This window comes from Phyllosticta capitalensis (genome assembly GCF_038381095.1).
Source record: "Phyllosticta capitalensis strain CBS 128856 chromosome Unknown BKA78scaffold_2, whole genome shotgun sequence".
Classification (NCBI taxonomy): domain Eukaryota; kingdom Fungi; phylum Ascomycota; class Dothideomycetes; order Botryosphaeriales; family Phyllostictaceae; genus Phyllosticta; species Phyllosticta capitalensis.
This window is the reverse complement of record NW_027117440.1, coordinates 3,074,632-3,090,349: the sequence shown is the minus strand read 5'-3', so window position 1 is coordinate 3,090,349 and position 15,718 is coordinate 3,074,632. Positions and strand designations below refer to the sequence as shown.

Genomic DNA, 15,718 nt, shown 5'->3' with positions numbered 1-15,718 from the left:
CGGCAAGGCCTCCTCCTCGAATGCGGATAGTAGGTGCGACCAAAAATTGCTGCATCTGTGGGAAGAAACCCACTTCAAACTTCAAAGTCCAGCCTTGCAGGAGAACCAGCTTTTCCAAAGCTTCGCTTCCGTCGCGCCACATCCGCCGGACAGGGTCTTACTCAAGGACCATGCTGAGCCACTTTTGATCCATCGAACTCCAAAACCAACGATCAACGATGCCCGAGCCTATACGCCGAAACACTCCGGCTTCTTCGGTTTCTCCAACAGCAATGACGTTCAGGACGTCCTCTTTCTTCTGGTAGTCCGGATTTTTCTCGAGCAATAAACTTAAACCATCTGAGCTAGCGCTTTCTTGAATCTCCAAAAGTTTCTTTGGATCTAGAAAAAGTTTTGCGTAAAGATTGTTTGTACGAGCCTCCGTGTTCTTCAAACGATATGTCAATGAAGCGATAGAGACGGCCAGTAACATGACCTTTGTGTCTGGAATACTTTGCATGTCTTCCAAATCATCAAACCAGACAATCCCAATGCACCTGCTACCGTGCTTGATGGTATAGGCTCTTTCTTGTTCTAGACCTTCGTCGAGAATCTGATCTCCAATTTTGCATGACACAGCTCGAGAGAGGCCTAGAACTCGTCCAGGAGATTTAGCAGCAAGCATTCGCTGGTTTTTGGAAAAGAGTCCAAAAAAGCGTGGCCGCTTTCGAGATGTAGTGGTCCCTTGGCAGAATCTCCAATACTCTCTGTATTCGTGCCTTGCTGTTCGTGTTTGACGGATTCCTCTTCCGAAATTTTCTATCCAAATCTTCGACCATTCCTCTTCCAAGTGGTCAGACTCAGACGTTGTGCAAAACATGCTGGGTGTGGGCATTTCGTCCTCAGAATCCATCGGTAAGGGTCTGCATGGTACCAAAGTCTGTTCCCCATGAGCATTGGTGTCGACAAAAGCCCAGATTGCGACTGGAAAGACGCATTCATAATTCTCCGGAAGATCGCATCGACCTTTTATTGAGAGCCAGGACCAACTTGGATACATGGAGTTGCCTGGAGGCAGCCGCCTCTCTCTTAGAGGATCGCTCACGATCCAGGAAAGAGCCTCTCCAAAGCCCGTCTCTGGTAAACAGAATCGGTGAGCTCCAAATAGATAATCGCAGGCGCCAGAAAATGCGTCCATAGCGTCGCTCTGATAACTCAGATTTCGTCGAGAGTAGCCCTCAACAGCCGTCTTGTAATTTATGCTGCTGCCATGGAAAGCCGCCGGCGGCCTAAGACGCAAGCTGGGGGCCAGCAGAATGCAGTCTATCTCCTCACTTCTCTCTTCAAGCTCCAGAATAGTCGAAGACATATGGAAAAGAATCAGTCGGCGGGAGAGTATGGCTTCCTGGTAGGTCCAACCTCGGGTTGCCCATTTGCGTTCTCTCCATGAATCTGAGCTCGATGCTAAGGGAACAGACACCCCATGTAGACCAGAGTTTGGATCCTCACCGGCTGTTGCTGCGATAGTAAGAGAGGCATGGTTGTAGATATCACCCATGTGTTCAATCTGCAACTGCTTATGTCCACGAGGGCCTTTATCGTCCTGGATGATACAAAGTCTATCAACCCAAAGATATCTTTGGTGTAGACGATTGCACACGTCCATTGCGTCCAGGATAGTTGCCGGTAATTTTGCGCTTGTGAGACTTCCATCCTTTTCAAGAGCCTCAATGTTTTCCCTTGTTGCGAACAGATCTTGTTCACTTGGCTGACCCCAGACGTAGCTCAAGCACACGTATTCAAAGTATCCATATTCGGGGGCTTGAATGACTGACTTCTTTTTCACGTCGATAAGGCGGAATCCTGGCGGGACTGGATCTAATGATGGGACTGAGGGACTGAGCGCTAGATGCCAGGTAATGCCCCACCAATCGATTGATCGCGGAAGTGGAATAGGTGTCGGCCCATGCGGAGTTTCTGAGTTTGATGAGCTTTCCAGGTTTGGTGAGCTTTGCGGAGTTGATGGTAATCGTTTGCGCCTTGAGAGATCTTCCGCAGCTGGCAGGGACCCTGGAGATGACGGGCTGTTTTCCGACCAAGACATCTCCAGAAGCACACTGGACCAGTTTTCAACCAACGACAGTTGTTGGAGAGAAGAGAAGGTATGATGAGACGGAGGACTTAGAGACAATTCTGGCAACAACACCAGCACTGACTCTTTTCTTTGGCACTCCGCACGATCCGAAGGTTGGATTCCGCACAGCCTTGCCCAGGCGCGGGTGTTGAAGTCGAGGCCATTGGGGTCCAATTGCGAATTTGGCTCCGCACCACACAGCGAACCACGAGCTAGAGGGCACGTGACAGCTATGCGGTGGAGCCAGAAGACATCAGTGGCCCCCACGAAAAGCGTCGGGACTTCATGGCGTGTGGAAATGCTCGAGTGGTAGAACAGATGGAATTTCTATTGCGAAGTCGGACAACCTCAATGCCATAGTCAGCAGACGACAAACGTGGCATCCAGCTTCTGCATAAGCGTTTGAGAAGTCAGATTGGTGATGCATCAATGCCGCGATGGTGATGGGGCAAGGATCCACAGCCCCACATTCAACGATGCGGTATTGAGAAGCATCCGCGATAAGCACGAAGACAAAATTTGGCCGAAAGCTGAATGAGAAAGCTTTCTTCTCTTCGATCCTTTGTCGTTGCCTCAACATCGCCTGTCCACCGTGAGCACTACAGAAGTGTGGAGGAGGACGCCGTGCCGACCGACTCGGCTCGACTCGAAGCACTTCACTCGGCTCGGCTCGAGGACGCAGAGCCCACCCACGCACCACATAAACAGCCCTGTCGTTTCACACCTGCTTCAGGCTTCCGCGAGGCTTTGGCGAACTCCGCGACAAACAGCAGAAATAGACATCTCGTCATCCGTCGAGGTTTACAACGGATTTCTGCCCGGCTTGCGCGCCTTGAAGCAATGGTGTGTTGCGTTGGAATTGAAGATGGTGGGGAGGGAGGTGTGGAGATTTGTGGCACGGGGTTTGGAAAACATTTGAGGTTCTTGCAGACCGTACCGTCATGGTTGCCTTTCTCAGGATGCATGTCCGATTCGAGGAGCGATAGAGCCGTGGTCTCTGGTGCCTTCGATGCTGATGTCAAGATTTGTACGCAAACATGGGCCCTTTCGCAAAATGCCCGTGGTGGAAGCAACAACAGCTTGAATGGCGACTCAGGATGTCGAGCCTTTGAATACCGGATGGATTGGTCTTTCTGGTTTGGATTTTGCTTCATCTCCTTTCTTGCTCCCTGGAGCCCTCAGTAATACATTGCACCCGTCTTCGGCGGCACGACATTTTCAGCATCCGCGAAGCCCAACCTCCTGACACCACCACCGCGACCACTCTCAGACTCCGCGTCCTCAGGCACAAGATCCGTCCTCGAATTGAACATATCATCTGTCCCGAATCTCTCCTCTTCTCGAACTCTGGAGCCAAGCTTTGGCGTTGCAGTGCTGCTATTGAGCGTAACTTCATCACCACTTTCAGCAATGCGCGGCGCCAACAGGTCATCCACAGGCACAACGTCCATCTCATGCTGCTTAATCTCGCCATAGCGGACGCGCTTCTTTCCGAGTATCCCCAGAAGACGCGGGATTTCGTCGTTGCTGCCTCCGGCGGCAGTGAGGGGTGATTGAAACGCTCGCGCCAGTTCGAGCGGGCTCATGGAGGCGTTTCTGCCCATCTGGTGAGCGCCGATGAAGAGCGGGCAGATGACGATGGCGTTGGCGACGATGACGGCCATGGCGCCGGCAAAGAAGTTGTAGTGTGACTGATAGACGACGCGGTCGAAGGTTTCGGTAGCATTGCCGGTCTGCGTTGTGCTGGCGTTGCTGGCTGCGACAGCGGTACGGAACATGAGTTCTCGCGCGACGCTGATGATGTCTGGCGTGGGATCTGACCAACTGGTTTGGGGCCCGTTGTTCACGCTGGAGGTGAGGTAAGAGTTTCCAAATATGCCCTCGTTGGCGATGTACCAGTTGGCAACTTTGGGGTGGCCTGGATCACTGTTGCCGAGTATCGTGACGGTGCTATTGAAGAGCTGTCGGATGGCGTCGTATATGCCACCAATCTCGGTCAAATCAGTCTCCTCCTTGATCTCAACTGTATCGTCGTCGCCTGCTGGTAGCAGCCTAACGGTTCCATTTGAAAGCATAATAGGATACGTCACTCTTGCCGGCCGAAGTGTACAATTGACTTGGCTGAGCTGGCCAAGAGACGCTTCGTCCTCTTTGTACATTGCGTAGATGGCGATCGGAAATCGGTTATCGGTCCAAACTGGAATGGCAAAGTTGACATATCCAATCACAGTTGAAGGGACGGACCACTTAGACCCGTCGTCGGGGATAGAGAAGTTGTACGGAATAGTTCCGCGCTCGCAATCAACATCAAAGCCTTCCGCTTCGACATTCATGCTGCAAGTCCCACGGCATCCAGTGTAGCTGAGCTTGATGTCGTCTCTTGCCGTGTAGGCCTGGAGGACCTGGGAGAAATTTCTTTGGTAGAGGCCCGTAAAATCGATTTTGCTAGATCCGTATGAATAGCCCCAAGAGGTGGAGAACCCGCTTGGGATGTAATCAGTCGATAGGGCAGCCGTTGCCAGCGTCGTTTGAGTGTGATTCCTGGTAACGACAGAGGACGCTTGCTGCAGAAGCGGGCCGTCAATGATGATAATGGAGGAGATGATGGACGCCAGTGCCACTAGATTGAAATTTCGTCCTGCGAATAAAGAGGCCTGCAAACTCGACCCAAAAGCCCACGCTTGGTGGAGGTCGTTCAGTGTGGTTCCTTCTAATGCCCGTTGCCACCATGTAACGGATACTGCTTTTGCAAGGGCGAATCGCAGGAACGTATTCGCGCAAGCGGCCAGTACTGAGAGAAAGACCGATGGTTGCGCGCGATGTAATGCTGATGATGGCCAAGTTTCGATTTCCTTTCCATCAGAAGCCCATAGCACTACAGCGCTCATGGCCATGGACGCGATGCCAAAGAAGAGAGACAAGAGTCCGACGGGTAGTCTTCGAATCCAGCCAGGTTGCCAGGGTTTGCCATTGGGAATAGCATCGTATTTCTTGGTGTTCATGGCGAGAAGTTTGTGGAGGAGCAAAGCTGGTACATCCAAAGAGGAAGCAGGTCGCTATTTACACGCCGTTGCTCGTGTTCCCACTGCGCGGCGATAATGGCGACCAGTAATGCTATGATGACAATGAATCAAAATTTGGAGGACTTACCGAGAGCACGAGGAACTCTTTGAGCTCAGCTCCAGAGCACAGCTGATGGAGTAACTGCATGTGGAAACATGCGTGACACTCGACAGATCTTTCTTGGGCCCACGCTGATTTTGGCCCCCACGCCAATGCGAAAGAGATCAGTACGTTTCGTAGATAACTCATAGGCTTTTCGGTAGCCTTGTACAACATTCCCCAGCGTCTAGGCAGCTGTGGTACTAGGCAAACGACAAAGACCTCAGGTAAGAATTGTGTTGCATGATTCCAATGACTGAATGCTTCAACGCCGTGATCAGCCTCGCGAGTCGCCCGGTGCTACCTCCGACCTTTCGACAAGACTGACGACCTTTGAGCGGCGATCCTTGACAATTAGCAATGATAGGCTTAGGATTAAGCTTAAATCCCAGTCAGTCTGCCTTGCCTTCGAGTTCAGCAGATTGGGGGCCAGGTTCCTGTAGCCGAGAGCGAAAATAGCCACGATAGTCCAGGGAATCATGTCAGAGACGGCTGGACGACGTGGAGTGATAGGCGACACCTATACGGTTCCAGATCCAGTAGAGGAATGACGGGTTGTACAAAAGCCCCATAAAAGTCGAATAAGAAAGACAAAGAGGTTTGGAAAGATGCTGCGAAACAGAAACAGCCCGATGTTGTATTTTTCTCATAATGTCGTCCGTCTATAGGTGCCTGACTTGCGCCACTCCGACTCTACGTCTACCCATTTTTTGCTTTTGGAATTACTGAAGGAGTTGTTCGCGCTCCGCCTTTGAGATACCCAGAAGGTACAAGACATCCAGGAGAGTTTCCGAGTTGATCCTCGCGGGGGCCTGCAGCTGCACCTTGGGCTTTGCGCGGAACGCGACGCCGAGACCAGCGACGCCCATCATGGGCAGGTCGTTGGCGCCGTCGCCGACGCAGAAGGCTTGCTCAAGCTTAATGCCCTCCTTCTCGGCAATCCTCTTGACGTGCTTGGCCTTGCACTGGGCGTCGACAATTTCTCCCGTCAACACGCCGGTCAGCGTCTCGTTCTCGACGACCAGGTGGTTGGCGTGAGCATAGTCGAGACCCAGCTGCTCGGCGAACCAGCCCGTCACGGGCGTGAAGCCTCCGCTGAGCACCGCCGTCTTGTATCCCAGCCTCTTGAGCGCCTTGATCAGCTCGACCGCGCCCGGTGTCGGCGTAATCAGCTTCCTGATGTTTTCCCACACGGAGACGGGCACGCCCTTCAGCAGCTCGCAGCGCTTCTCCAGCGACTGCTTGAAGTCGAGCTCGCCGTTCATGGCCGCCTCCGTGATGGCCGACACCTTGTCCTCCACACCGATGTGGCGCGCAACCTCGTCAATGACTTCTTGTTGGATGAGCGTCGAGTCCATGTCGAAGACGGCGAGGCGCTTGTGCCGCCTGTAGACGTCGTCATTTTGGAAGACAGCCTCGACGGTCCATTTTTGCTCGAACGCCGCGACATCGGCATTTTTCCGCAGCGATTCTAGCTTTGATTCGGCGGGGAGGGCAATGGAAACTTCGAGGACGCGGGGCGAGGTTTCCGAGTCAAGCGACCGTTGGATCGCAGTCGTTTGGTCGAATCCGGGCAGCACGGTGCTCAAGGTGTTGAAAAAGTCGGCGATGCATTGTTGCGAGAGGTAGGCCGCATTGCCGTTGGCAGACGCGCCGTTTGACGCGGCATTGGATCTAGCGAAGAGGGTTGAAACGACGCGACGGACAGCGGGAGTGGATGAGGCCATTTTTGTTTCGTGCCGTGGCAGGTTGGTAGCAATTAAATTCTTGGGACGCCAAAGCAACGAGGGGCAGCGGAGCGGGGAGGAACGAAGGGAGGATCAGGAACCCAACACAAACGCCCCGCCAGCCGCCAAGGGTTCCGTCGTACAGGGTCCGCTCAACCACAGACGACATCGGACGGACAACCGCACGACATCATTCACCACTTCTTGTGCTCTCTGTGACCCATTGACGCGCACCAAAAACGCCCCCCTTACCACCATGGACGCCCAGGCCCAAACCGTTCAAAAAACCGTCCGACAGTCGCCTCCGGTGGACTTGACCAAGCCCTACAATGCCGCTTGGGTAAAGGGAAAACACATTGTCATCACGGGCGGCGCCAGCGGCTTCGGTGCCGCTTTCGTACAGCGGTGGGCTTTGCAGGGGGCATCGATCGTCATTGGCGACATCAACACCGAGGCGGGCGAGCAGCTCGTCCAAGAGCTGCGGCAAGAGCTGGGCAACCCCAACATCTGGTTCGTCCGCTGCGACGTGACCAAATGGCAGGACCAGGTCAAGCTGTTCAAGGAGGCCGTCCGCTACAGTCCTCACGGCGGCATCGACTGTGTCGTCGCCAACGCGGGCGTCGCTGGTAACGACATCCTTCAAACCCCTGGAGACCTCAGCGCCGACGAACCACCGGAGCCCAACTTCAAGGTCGTCAATGTCAACCTGTACGGAGTGCTGTATACGACGCACCTGGCGTGCTACTATCTGCCGCGCAACCCTGGCTCAAGCCCATGTTCGCCGCAGACGGACCCCGCGAAGACGGTGCGCGACCGCCATCTGCTGCTCCTGGGCTCTGTCGCCTCGCTCGCCCCCATCACCGCGCAACCGCAGTACGGAGCAGCAAAGCATGGCGTCCTTGGTCTCTTCCGCTCTCTTCGATGCTCCTCCTTTGTGCAGGGCATCCGCGTCAACATGATCTGCCCCTACTTTGTCGCCACGCCTATCCTGATCCGCGCAGCCAAAATCATTCTGGCTGGAGCTGAACTCGCCAGGGTCAACGACGTGATTGACGCCGGAACGCGCTTCACGGCCGACTCGAGCATCTGCGGTCGTGCGCTAGTCATTGGCCCGCCGGCAAAGGCCATCATGGCCGACGACGGCCAGCTAGTCCCGTCGCTAACGGGCGAGGGTGAAGGCGAAGAGACCGGCATCTGGGAGTGCTACGCCGACGACTTTCAAGCTGTCGACACGTGGACGAGACGCTGGGTCGGCCTGTTGGGCTACCTTGAGTCTGCCAAGGGCTGGACGGGCTGGGCCAAGGACATGGTTGCGGCGTTCTGGGCCAGTGATCGCAAGCCGGAGAAGAAGAGCGCTTGAGGACTGCACTAACGACGAGGTGCTCATGATTTGGGGACATGGTGATTTTTGCAAATGATGGCGGCAAAACTGGTGGACTGAAGATTGATACGAGGACACGCAGCATCACTACCCTTGCATATTCTATGGACAGAGAAAAGTTCGGACAAAAAGAGTCCTTTACGTAGCGGAAAGGAGGCTTCAAAAAGACTGGAATTTCATCAAAGATTTCATTAAGCCTGTAAAACAGCATCATTAGAAGTACATCGCATATAGCATCAGGTATTCAATCATCAAAACTTAGACCACAGTCAATAGCATCAGGTATCCAATCATCAGAACTCAGACTATAGGCGTCATGCGATTGCAACTCAGCCGTCAGCATTCAAGTGAGCCGCATCAAGTAGTAAAATCACTCAGGACACATGCAATCGTCATCACGGAAGTGGATTGTCAGACTAATGGAGGAAGAGGCCAGTCGTACTGCCTGCTCACCCAGGACGCAACCAGTCCAGTCCAGCCGTGTCGATATCCATATCCATACCGCATGCATGATGCCTTTGCACGCGTGTCCTTGACGCCTTGAATTCATAGCCCAGTCCGTTCATGATCGCTCCCCATGCATGCACGCATGCCTTCAACGCCGTGATTCCTTGCGCCGAAAGAGTGCCGTGAAGTCGAAACCGTAACCCGTAACCAGTAAACGCCCAGCGCCCGAGGAGTAGTCGTGCGTGCGTGCGCGCGGGAGAAACTTGCGAGAGGCAAGCAGTTGCGTGGACGAGAAACGAAAGGAAGGGAAACGCCGGCCGGATGAGAAGGTAGCAGAGTCGAAGCAGAAGCGGAAGTCGAGTGTGAACGGGAAGGGGGTATCGTATCGCATCGAGTCGAAAACTCGCAGAAAAAGGAAAAAACAAAAGGAAAAAGTTGAAGTGAAGTGAAAGTCTGCCAGAGCCAGCAGTGCCGTGCGTCAGTCGTAGCAGTGCCATGTACCAGTAGTCGGTAGTCGGCAGTCGGGTAGTCGGCAGCAGCAGCACCGGCTCACTCTACCACAACTCCGGGTCCTTGACGTCCACCAGCCTGCCCTCCTGCTTGTTCCTGGCGTCGCGCTCCAGGCGCTGGTAGGCGCGGGAGACTTCCTCGTGCTGCGAGTAGCACGGGAAGTGAGGGTAGAGCACAGCCGGGTTGCCGATCATGCCGGGCGGAAGGGGGCCGTCGGGGTCGAAGCCACGGGTCGGGGCGACGGTGCGGGCGCGGGGCGGGACCGTGATGGGCGAGGGCGTGTTGCGCTCACCGTTGGCTGGAGGGTTGGTGAAGGGGTTGGGGTTGGGAGGAGTGGTGAGGGAGCCGCCGTACGGGTTGGGCGTGATGGACTCGGTCATGATCTGAGTCGGCGTGAGCGTGTAGGCGCGAGGCGGGGCCGTGATGGGCGTATGCGTGCTGCGAGAGCCGCTGGAGTTGCTGCGCGGAGGGCCATTGAGCGTGCCAGGTGGAAGGCCGTTGGCGGTGCTCGACACGATGGGAGGGCCGGCAGGAGGGAAGCTCTGAGAGTTGGGGACGCCGTTGTCGGTGTTGCCGCTGCCATTGACCCGCTGGCCGTGCTGGTAGGCCTGCTGAAGGAGTGGAAGAGACTGAGGCGTGCCCTGCTGCTGGCCCTGCTGAGGAGGCGGAAGAGACTGAAGCTGGCCCTGACGCTCAACAGAGGCGCTGACGGGAGGAGCAATGACGCGAGAGGACTGCGCCATGGTCGGATTCTCGTTGACGTGCGGGTGACCAGGAGGCAGAGCAAAGCCGTCGTCGTGGATAGCCTCAGAGTCAGGAAGCAGCTGAGCGCTGCCACTGCCAGGAGCCGACATGGTTCGAGCGCGAGGAGGTTGGAGAGAGGGAGGGAGAGGGTGAGGTGGAGGGTTGGGGCTTGAGGAGGCCCTTGGTGTACCTATCGGCGCGAGAGTCGAGCGGCGGCGGCGGGGAGGCGACACGATCGGGCGCGGAACCGAGAAGGCTCCCTCCTCGAGGATTGTTGGCATCAGCCGCTGCCCGATGTGCGCGAAGCTGGCGCGGCGAGGCACCCGGCGGCGAGGCGGCGGAGCGGAGAAGGAGTTGCTGCTGTTGCGGCGCGCGTGGCCGCCAACAGAACCAGCCGGAACAGCAGAGACTGGCGGCAGGGCGCGGAGAGCTGCCAGCTCCTCGGCCATCTCCTCCGGCGGGATGGCAGGCGACGCATCCTCGCTCATGAATGGGATGATCTCCCCTGAGCGAAAGTAGATGTGATGGAGCGTGCCACCACCCACGACCAGAGGAGCTTGGCTGTTGACCTCGGCGAGGCCAACGTTCTCCTCCTCCTCCAGCTCGTCCTCCTCCTCCTGGGGGACGCTCTCGTACTCCATCACGCCCTGGGACGTGTAGATGTGGCGGCGAGCGGCACCACCAGAAGGAGTGTCGAGGTCCGACATGGACGCTCGACGTGAGACCGAGCCGGCGAGAGTTGGAGGCACGTAGGCCTCGCCGGAGAGAGTCGAGCGGCGAGAGGTCATCTTGTCTGTCCAGTCGAAAGGGGTCAGCTGATTGGCAGGGCTCTCAATGGGCAAAGCTTTGGCTTACCGAATGCTGGAGGATCGCGACGAGGGATCGAAGGTCAACACCATGGCAAAATGTTTTAACATGGGCATGCGGTCTGTGCTGCTGCGGCTCGTGGATGCGGCTTGAATGTACATAGTGGTTTATATGGCGGCCTATACCACAGCTGCAAAGGGGTGTGATAAAGGCCGCATCTTTTGCTATACAGAATGCGGCTGCGCACAGCCGCACTTGCCCCACCAAATTTTCACACATAGGTGCGAAGTATGTGATGGATGGTAGATGCAGCCCTCAGATAGAAATTAAAAGACTGGAACAAGAAGAAGACTGGCATGAGAGGAGAATTGAGTCTTTCGTGGGCAAAAGATAAGAAGAGATTGAATATTTCGAACGCATACAAGAGAAAAGAGCTGCATTTCGTCCAGTATCTTAGTAACCAAGAGGTACGTATACTTATTCGCGCGAGGCCTTGGGCGCTCCTTAGATATAAACAAGAAAAAGAAAGGGTATGAATGATTCGATGTACTTTCGCGAAAGTGCTCGATTACTCCCCGTCACCACAAGCGAAAGACACGGACGGGAATGGACGAATTGAATCGAAAAGTAAGAAGTTAAGATGACTCAAAACTCGAAAGAGAAACAAAAGATAAAGACTGAGTAAAGAAAACTTCGTGTCAGAAGACGCGCATACGGATGATCTCTGTGCACTGCGCGTAGAGGAGACTTCATCACTGAAGCCCCTGCAAGATAATACAAGCTCCTCGTATCTGTGCGCGTAAGCATAAGATTCATGATTCAAAAGCCGTCAGCATTCTCGCTCTCGTCCTGTCTGTCCAATATTCCTACATACTTTTCGAACAAGCCCGCTGTCAGTTACAAGCAAACGCCAATCCCGCTGTACCCAGTCAACCCAATCAGGTCCAATACAGATAGATACCGACCAGCCGCCATATACCGTATTCCGCTATTCCTAAACGTCCGGCGTTCTATCCTATAAGTCTCGTGAAGTCATCATACACAGTCGGCCGCCCATACCATCTTAATCATCTTCGTCTCATCATCTTCTCTTTCCACGTAGGTTCAGACGTTTAGACCTGGCTCATGGATGGAGCCGGGCCGCGCACGCTGCTGGCGCCGCTGCTGCCCATCATGCCGCTGCCGCGCTGCAGGAACGAAAAGACGGCCGAGGCGGCAAAGGCAGCGAAGCCGAACCACAGAAACGCCGTCGAGGCCTGAGCCTCGCGGCAGCGCTTCGCCGTGTCGGGGGCACCGTTGGTGATGGAGTTACTTTTGGTGTAGCCCTGGATTCAAGGTAGTTAGTGACAGGACCGTCATATTGATAAGGAGTCAAGCCATGAGGGTCGGAACGTTTGTTGGATGGTCTTGAGGATAGACGTACGTCGTTGCTGCACGAGTGGACGCCAAGATAGGCTGCCAAGGCGATGCCGCCGCAAAGGAAGAAGAGCGTGTTTGCAACATCCAAGCCCAGCATGGCCAGCGGCGCGCCGAGGCCGTCCTTGACGGTTGCCGGGATCAGGTAGAAGAGCGACAGCATGGCGAAGACGGCGACGAACATGGAGTAGTTGATGACGCTGGGGTTGCCGGAAAAGGCATCGGCGATCATGTTGCCGACAAGCGCCATGATGAGGAGGGTCCAGAAGAACTGCAGGTAGTTATTAGCGTCATGCTGCTGTAATGTAGAGCGTCGTCACGCACCTGGAGCCCTCGCAGGATGATATTGAGAGCTTTGGAGGCCATTTTGTGAATGTGCGGTTATGGCGGTATTGCTGGCGACAAAGTGTCTGCCTGGCGAGAGAGGTGTGGTGTGGTGTTGTTATACAGGCAGCCGGGATGCCGCGAGTAATGACGTCGGTGGTGGGATGACGTCGGAAAAGCAAGAGGCGCGCTTGTGGCTAGATGGTGGTGCTCAGCCCTCCAAAGCGATTTTGCGTAGCGTCGAGCCTGGACTGCAGAAGCGCAATCGGCGGGACGTCGAGATTAATTCGAAAAGAGGAATGCGGTCAAAGCCTCTGCAAGACACTGTGTCGCGACCTTCTTCTTAAGGGCAGAGCAGGCAACGTCCTGGATCGCTACAGCAACCACCTCTCCGCAACTCTTGGCGAAGAGCAGCAACAGAGGGCCAATTGTTGTAGCCGCTGAGTCGACCTCCGCGACACCATGCACGTCGACTTAGTCGCTCGCCTCGTCTTTGACTGGCCTTCGCGCTTCCTCGACGACGCGCCCGCACTGCCACACTCCCTGCTTGACCGCCGCCATGCAAGTGAGAATTCATTCTAGCTCCGTCAACAAACCAATCGAGGTCGTGTGCCACCATTAGACGACAATTGCGGGCAAACTGAAAATCCGAATAATATCCCAGACGCTGCACCACGATTCGCCGTCGCTCTGTTTCACTGACAAGTCACACTGCAGGGTCATTCGCTGTCGGGGGCAACCGCTACAGACGTCGAGCACACCATCGCCAACCACCGCAGCGACGGAGCTTTTTTTTTCGTACTCGCCATTTCGACGGTGCTGCTGTAGTTTCGGCCAGCCTTGTAGCCATTGTTGCTCTTTGGAATCGGCAGACTCGTTGTCCTTGAAATTGGCAGGCCCAATGCATGGCCACGCAAGCGCTGCTCGACAGCAGACAGTCGGCAGGTCTTTTGAAGCGAGCGAATACATGAGTTTGGATCGCATGACTGAATTGAGTAATCTCGTGTCCAATGTTGTCGCCGCGCCTGACACTAGGCTTGGAGCCGCTGTAGCCCTGTAAAATTAGGGATTGCTGCTATTGCATAACACACGGTGCCACTACTTGTCCTGGTTTATGCGCAACCAGTAGGCGTCATTGGCAATGGCCGAGAGGAATTGCGACTTGTAGTAGAGAAAGATGGATGAAAGTAGAAGAGACTTGGGGCTGAAGAACAAGAAGATCATATCACTTATCTCTGCCCCGCATCCGCTGAATCGCAGGCTCTCGAGACCCAGAGACGCGGACACGGGAGTCCAGGCCCCTTGCGCCCAAGGTACCCATCGTTGGTGCCCTGCTGCCCGCCAGCCGTAGACGCTTGCGACCCGCCTGCATAGTCCTTGCAGAATGACGTCCCCCTTTGTAAAAGTTGGACATTAAGAATTGGACTTGGAGGCTGGAGTGAGGCAGAATGATGAAGAGGGAAACGAGGTACCAAAGTCAATACAGAGTTCGGGGACGGCGCCCCCAGCCGAGAGCCGCTAGATGCGCAGCCAAGAAATGGATTATAGTCAGCAGCGGCGGGAGGAGTGGTTCCTGGCAAACTCTACACCGCTAGAGTTTTTCTGCTGACGGTCCTTTGTAGAGATTGGAGGAGCCAGAGGCAAAGGTATGCGGCGGGACGAAACTGGGAGGAGGAGGCGTCAGTAACAGCAGTGGAATGCGGTATGTCACGTTATGTGGAGGCGGCCAGGGATGTTCCTCGGGTATGACGAAAAGCAGCCAATGCGAATCTGCCTGGTTCTGGGGACTTTGTGGCGCGTTGGACTTGCAATAACCCCAAAAGCGGGGCGTTTCTCTGAAGTCTGAATAGATGCTGCGGGGAAGGGCCAGTGGCCAGCATGTCCCCTCACCAGTTGCGAATATCGACATTGACGAGCCTTGGGCGCAGTGCGGGGCTAGAGCAGAAGCAGACTCGCCGTGTCTTTGGCATCTCGCGTGTCAGGTATTGCAACGGCCGCGTGACTGGCTCCTGACGGCGCCATCCTCGCAGCTGCGACGAGCACGGCGGAGTCTTGTCATCCGTCCGGGACGCCGGTGGAGAGGAGGCTGGGGATCCATGTACGAGGGCAGACCCTGAGCTGGGGGGGAGTGAGGGGAATGCGGTGGTGGTGGAAGAGGGGGGAAGAGCTGCTTCAACAATCACCACCAAGATGCAAGACGAAGATGGTGAAAAATCTGCCAAAAAGCAATATCAAAGGCCACAGAACAAGTCGTCGTGATCCGCTCTTGCACACGGTCGGCCCGCCATCGGGCTCCACGGTGCAGCAGTTCATGCCAAAAGGGGCTTAGGGCTTTCCCCGCAATTCCCACGTCTTGTAGCGGCCCCTGACCTTGCTCTTGGACTGGCGTTGGCTCCATGTCCGCTCGATGAGGTGGAAGCCTCATATCCAAATCCTCCGCTCTCACGCTTCGCCATCCGCCGTCCATCCGCCCTCCTCAACACTACAGCCTGCCGTCGCAGCCAAACCTCTCGTCGTCCTCGTCCACGCACTCGACAATCGTCCCACACCGCCGCGACTCCATCGTCTCCATTCCTCGCCGCTCCGTCCGCGTGCGCAAATCCCGGTCGTCTTGGTCCTGGTCCTGGTCCGGGACCGACTTACCCCAGAGGCTCGGGATTAGTCGAACCACCACTGTGATCCCGAAACCTCGCTCCACATCACGCCTCCAACTTCGTCGACTCTCTCCTCTTTGCGACTCCACCGCGCCGCCGCTACAGTCGCCCTCTCGTCCGTTCTGTCGCTGCAGAGACCAAGCGACAATGTCCATCCGCTGATTGCGCCGCACTCCATTCACTGATCGCCCGACTTTGCGGCTCAACCCGTGGCGCTGTCTTTTTTTCCCCACGCCCCGTCCGCTACGCGACACCGTCGCACGCCGTCCTACTTCGTCTTCTCATGCTACCCCTCTTTCCTGCCTACTCCTGCATACCTTACCTCCGCCGCCCGCTGGCCGCTCGTCTGAAAGATTTGGGATAGACTGTTTGAGAAAAAGTTCGGCGCATTTGGGCATTGCTTGTGCGATCTTCAGGTACGCTCCCCGTTGCG

General features: G+C 55.5%; 9 protein-coding genes across 9 annotated transcripts; 1 reads left to right on the top strand and 8 right to left on the bottom strand.

Moving 5' to 3' along the window:
* Positions 1-157: 157 nt before the first annotated feature.
* Positions 158-2,083, bottom strand: BKA78DRAFT_293012 (heterokaryon incompatibility protein-domain-containing protein; the record flags this gene model as incomplete). The annotated part of the gene is made up of 1 exon (XM_066886138.1): positions 158-2,083. One exon carries the CDS (start codon positions 2,081-2,083, stop codon positions 158-160), a length of 1,926 nt encoding a protein of 641 aa, XP_066748358.1.
* Positions 2,084-2,880: 797 nt separating this feature from the next.
* BKA78DRAFT_307219 (uncharacterized protein) lies at positions 2,881-3,197 on the bottom strand. Its single transcript, XM_066887841.1, has one exon. It carries the CDS (start codon positions 3,054-3,056, stop codon positions 2,901-2,903), a length of 156 nt encoding a protein of 51 aa, XP_066748357.1. The 5' UTR covers positions 3,057-3,197; the 3' UTR covers positions 2,881-2,900.
* On the bottom strand, positions 3,198-5,188 carry BKA78DRAFT_307218 (uncharacterized protein). The gene has a single exon (XM_066887840.1). The coding sequence runs from the start codon at positions 5,113-5,115 to the stop codon at positions 3,292-3,294; it is 1,824 nt and encodes a 607-aa protein (XP_066748356.1). The 5' UTR covers positions 5,116-5,188; the 3' UTR covers positions 3,198-3,291.
* A 25-nt stretch (positions 5,189-5,213) lies between these two features.
* On the bottom strand, positions 5,214-5,492 carry BKA78DRAFT_307217 (uncharacterized protein). The gene has a single exon (XM_066887839.1). The coding sequence runs from the start codon at positions 5,450-5,452 to the stop codon at positions 5,228-5,230; it is 225 nt and encodes a 74-aa protein (XP_066748355.1). The 5' UTR covers positions 5,453-5,492; the 3' UTR covers positions 5,214-5,227.
* Positions 5,493-5,513: 21 nt separating this feature from the next.
* BKA78DRAFT_307216 (HAD-like domain-containing protein) lies at positions 5,514-7,183 on the bottom strand. The gene has a single exon (XM_066887838.1). It carries the CDS (start codon positions 7,000-7,002, stop codon positions 5,998-6,000), a length of 1,005 nt encoding a protein of 334 aa, XP_066748354.1. The 5' UTR covers positions 7,003-7,183; the 3' UTR covers positions 5,514-5,997.
* Positions 7,184-7,258: 75 nt separating this feature from the next.
* On the top strand, positions 7,259-8,362 carry BKA78DRAFT_246281 (bacilysin biosynthesis oxidoreductase bacC; the record flags this gene model as incomplete). The annotated part of the gene is made up of 1 exon (XM_066884199.1): positions 7,259-8,362. The coding sequence occupies one exon, from the start codon at positions 7,259-7,261 to the stop codon at positions 8,360-8,362; it is 1,104 nt and encodes a 367-aa protein (XP_066748353.1).
* Positions 8,363-9,267: 905 nt separating this feature from the next.
* On the bottom strand, positions 9,268-10,872 carry BKA78DRAFT_377546 (uncharacterized protein; the record flags this gene model as incomplete). The annotated part of the gene is made up of 1 exon (XM_066892871.1): positions 9,268-10,872. One exon carries the CDS (start codon positions 10,870-10,872, stop codon positions 9,385-9,387), a length of 1,488 nt encoding a protein of 495 aa, XP_066748352.1. The 3' UTR covers positions 9,268-9,384.
* Positions 10,873-11,957: 1,085 nt separating this feature from the next.
* Positions 11,958-12,961, bottom strand: BKA78DRAFT_87522 (marvel domain-containing protein). The gene is made up of 3 exons (XM_066893890.1): positions 12,632-12,961; positions 12,315-12,578; positions 11,958-12,216 (listed from the first exon to the last, which is right to left on the bottom strand). Exons 1-3 carry the CDS (start codon positions 12,671-12,673, stop codon positions 12,004-12,006), a joined length of 519 nt encoding a protein of 172 aa, XP_066748351.1. The 5' UTR covers positions 12,674-12,961; the 3' UTR covers positions 11,958-12,003.
* A 450-nt stretch (positions 12,962-13,411) lies between these two features.
* On the bottom strand, positions 13,412-14,382 carry BKA78DRAFT_307210 (uncharacterized protein). The gene has a single exon (XM_066887837.1). It carries the CDS (start codon positions 14,043-14,045, stop codon positions 13,857-13,859), a length of 189 nt encoding a protein of 62 aa, XP_066748350.1. The 5' UTR covers positions 14,046-14,382; the 3' UTR covers positions 13,412-13,856.
* Positions 14,383-15,718: the final 1,336 nt, after the last annotated feature.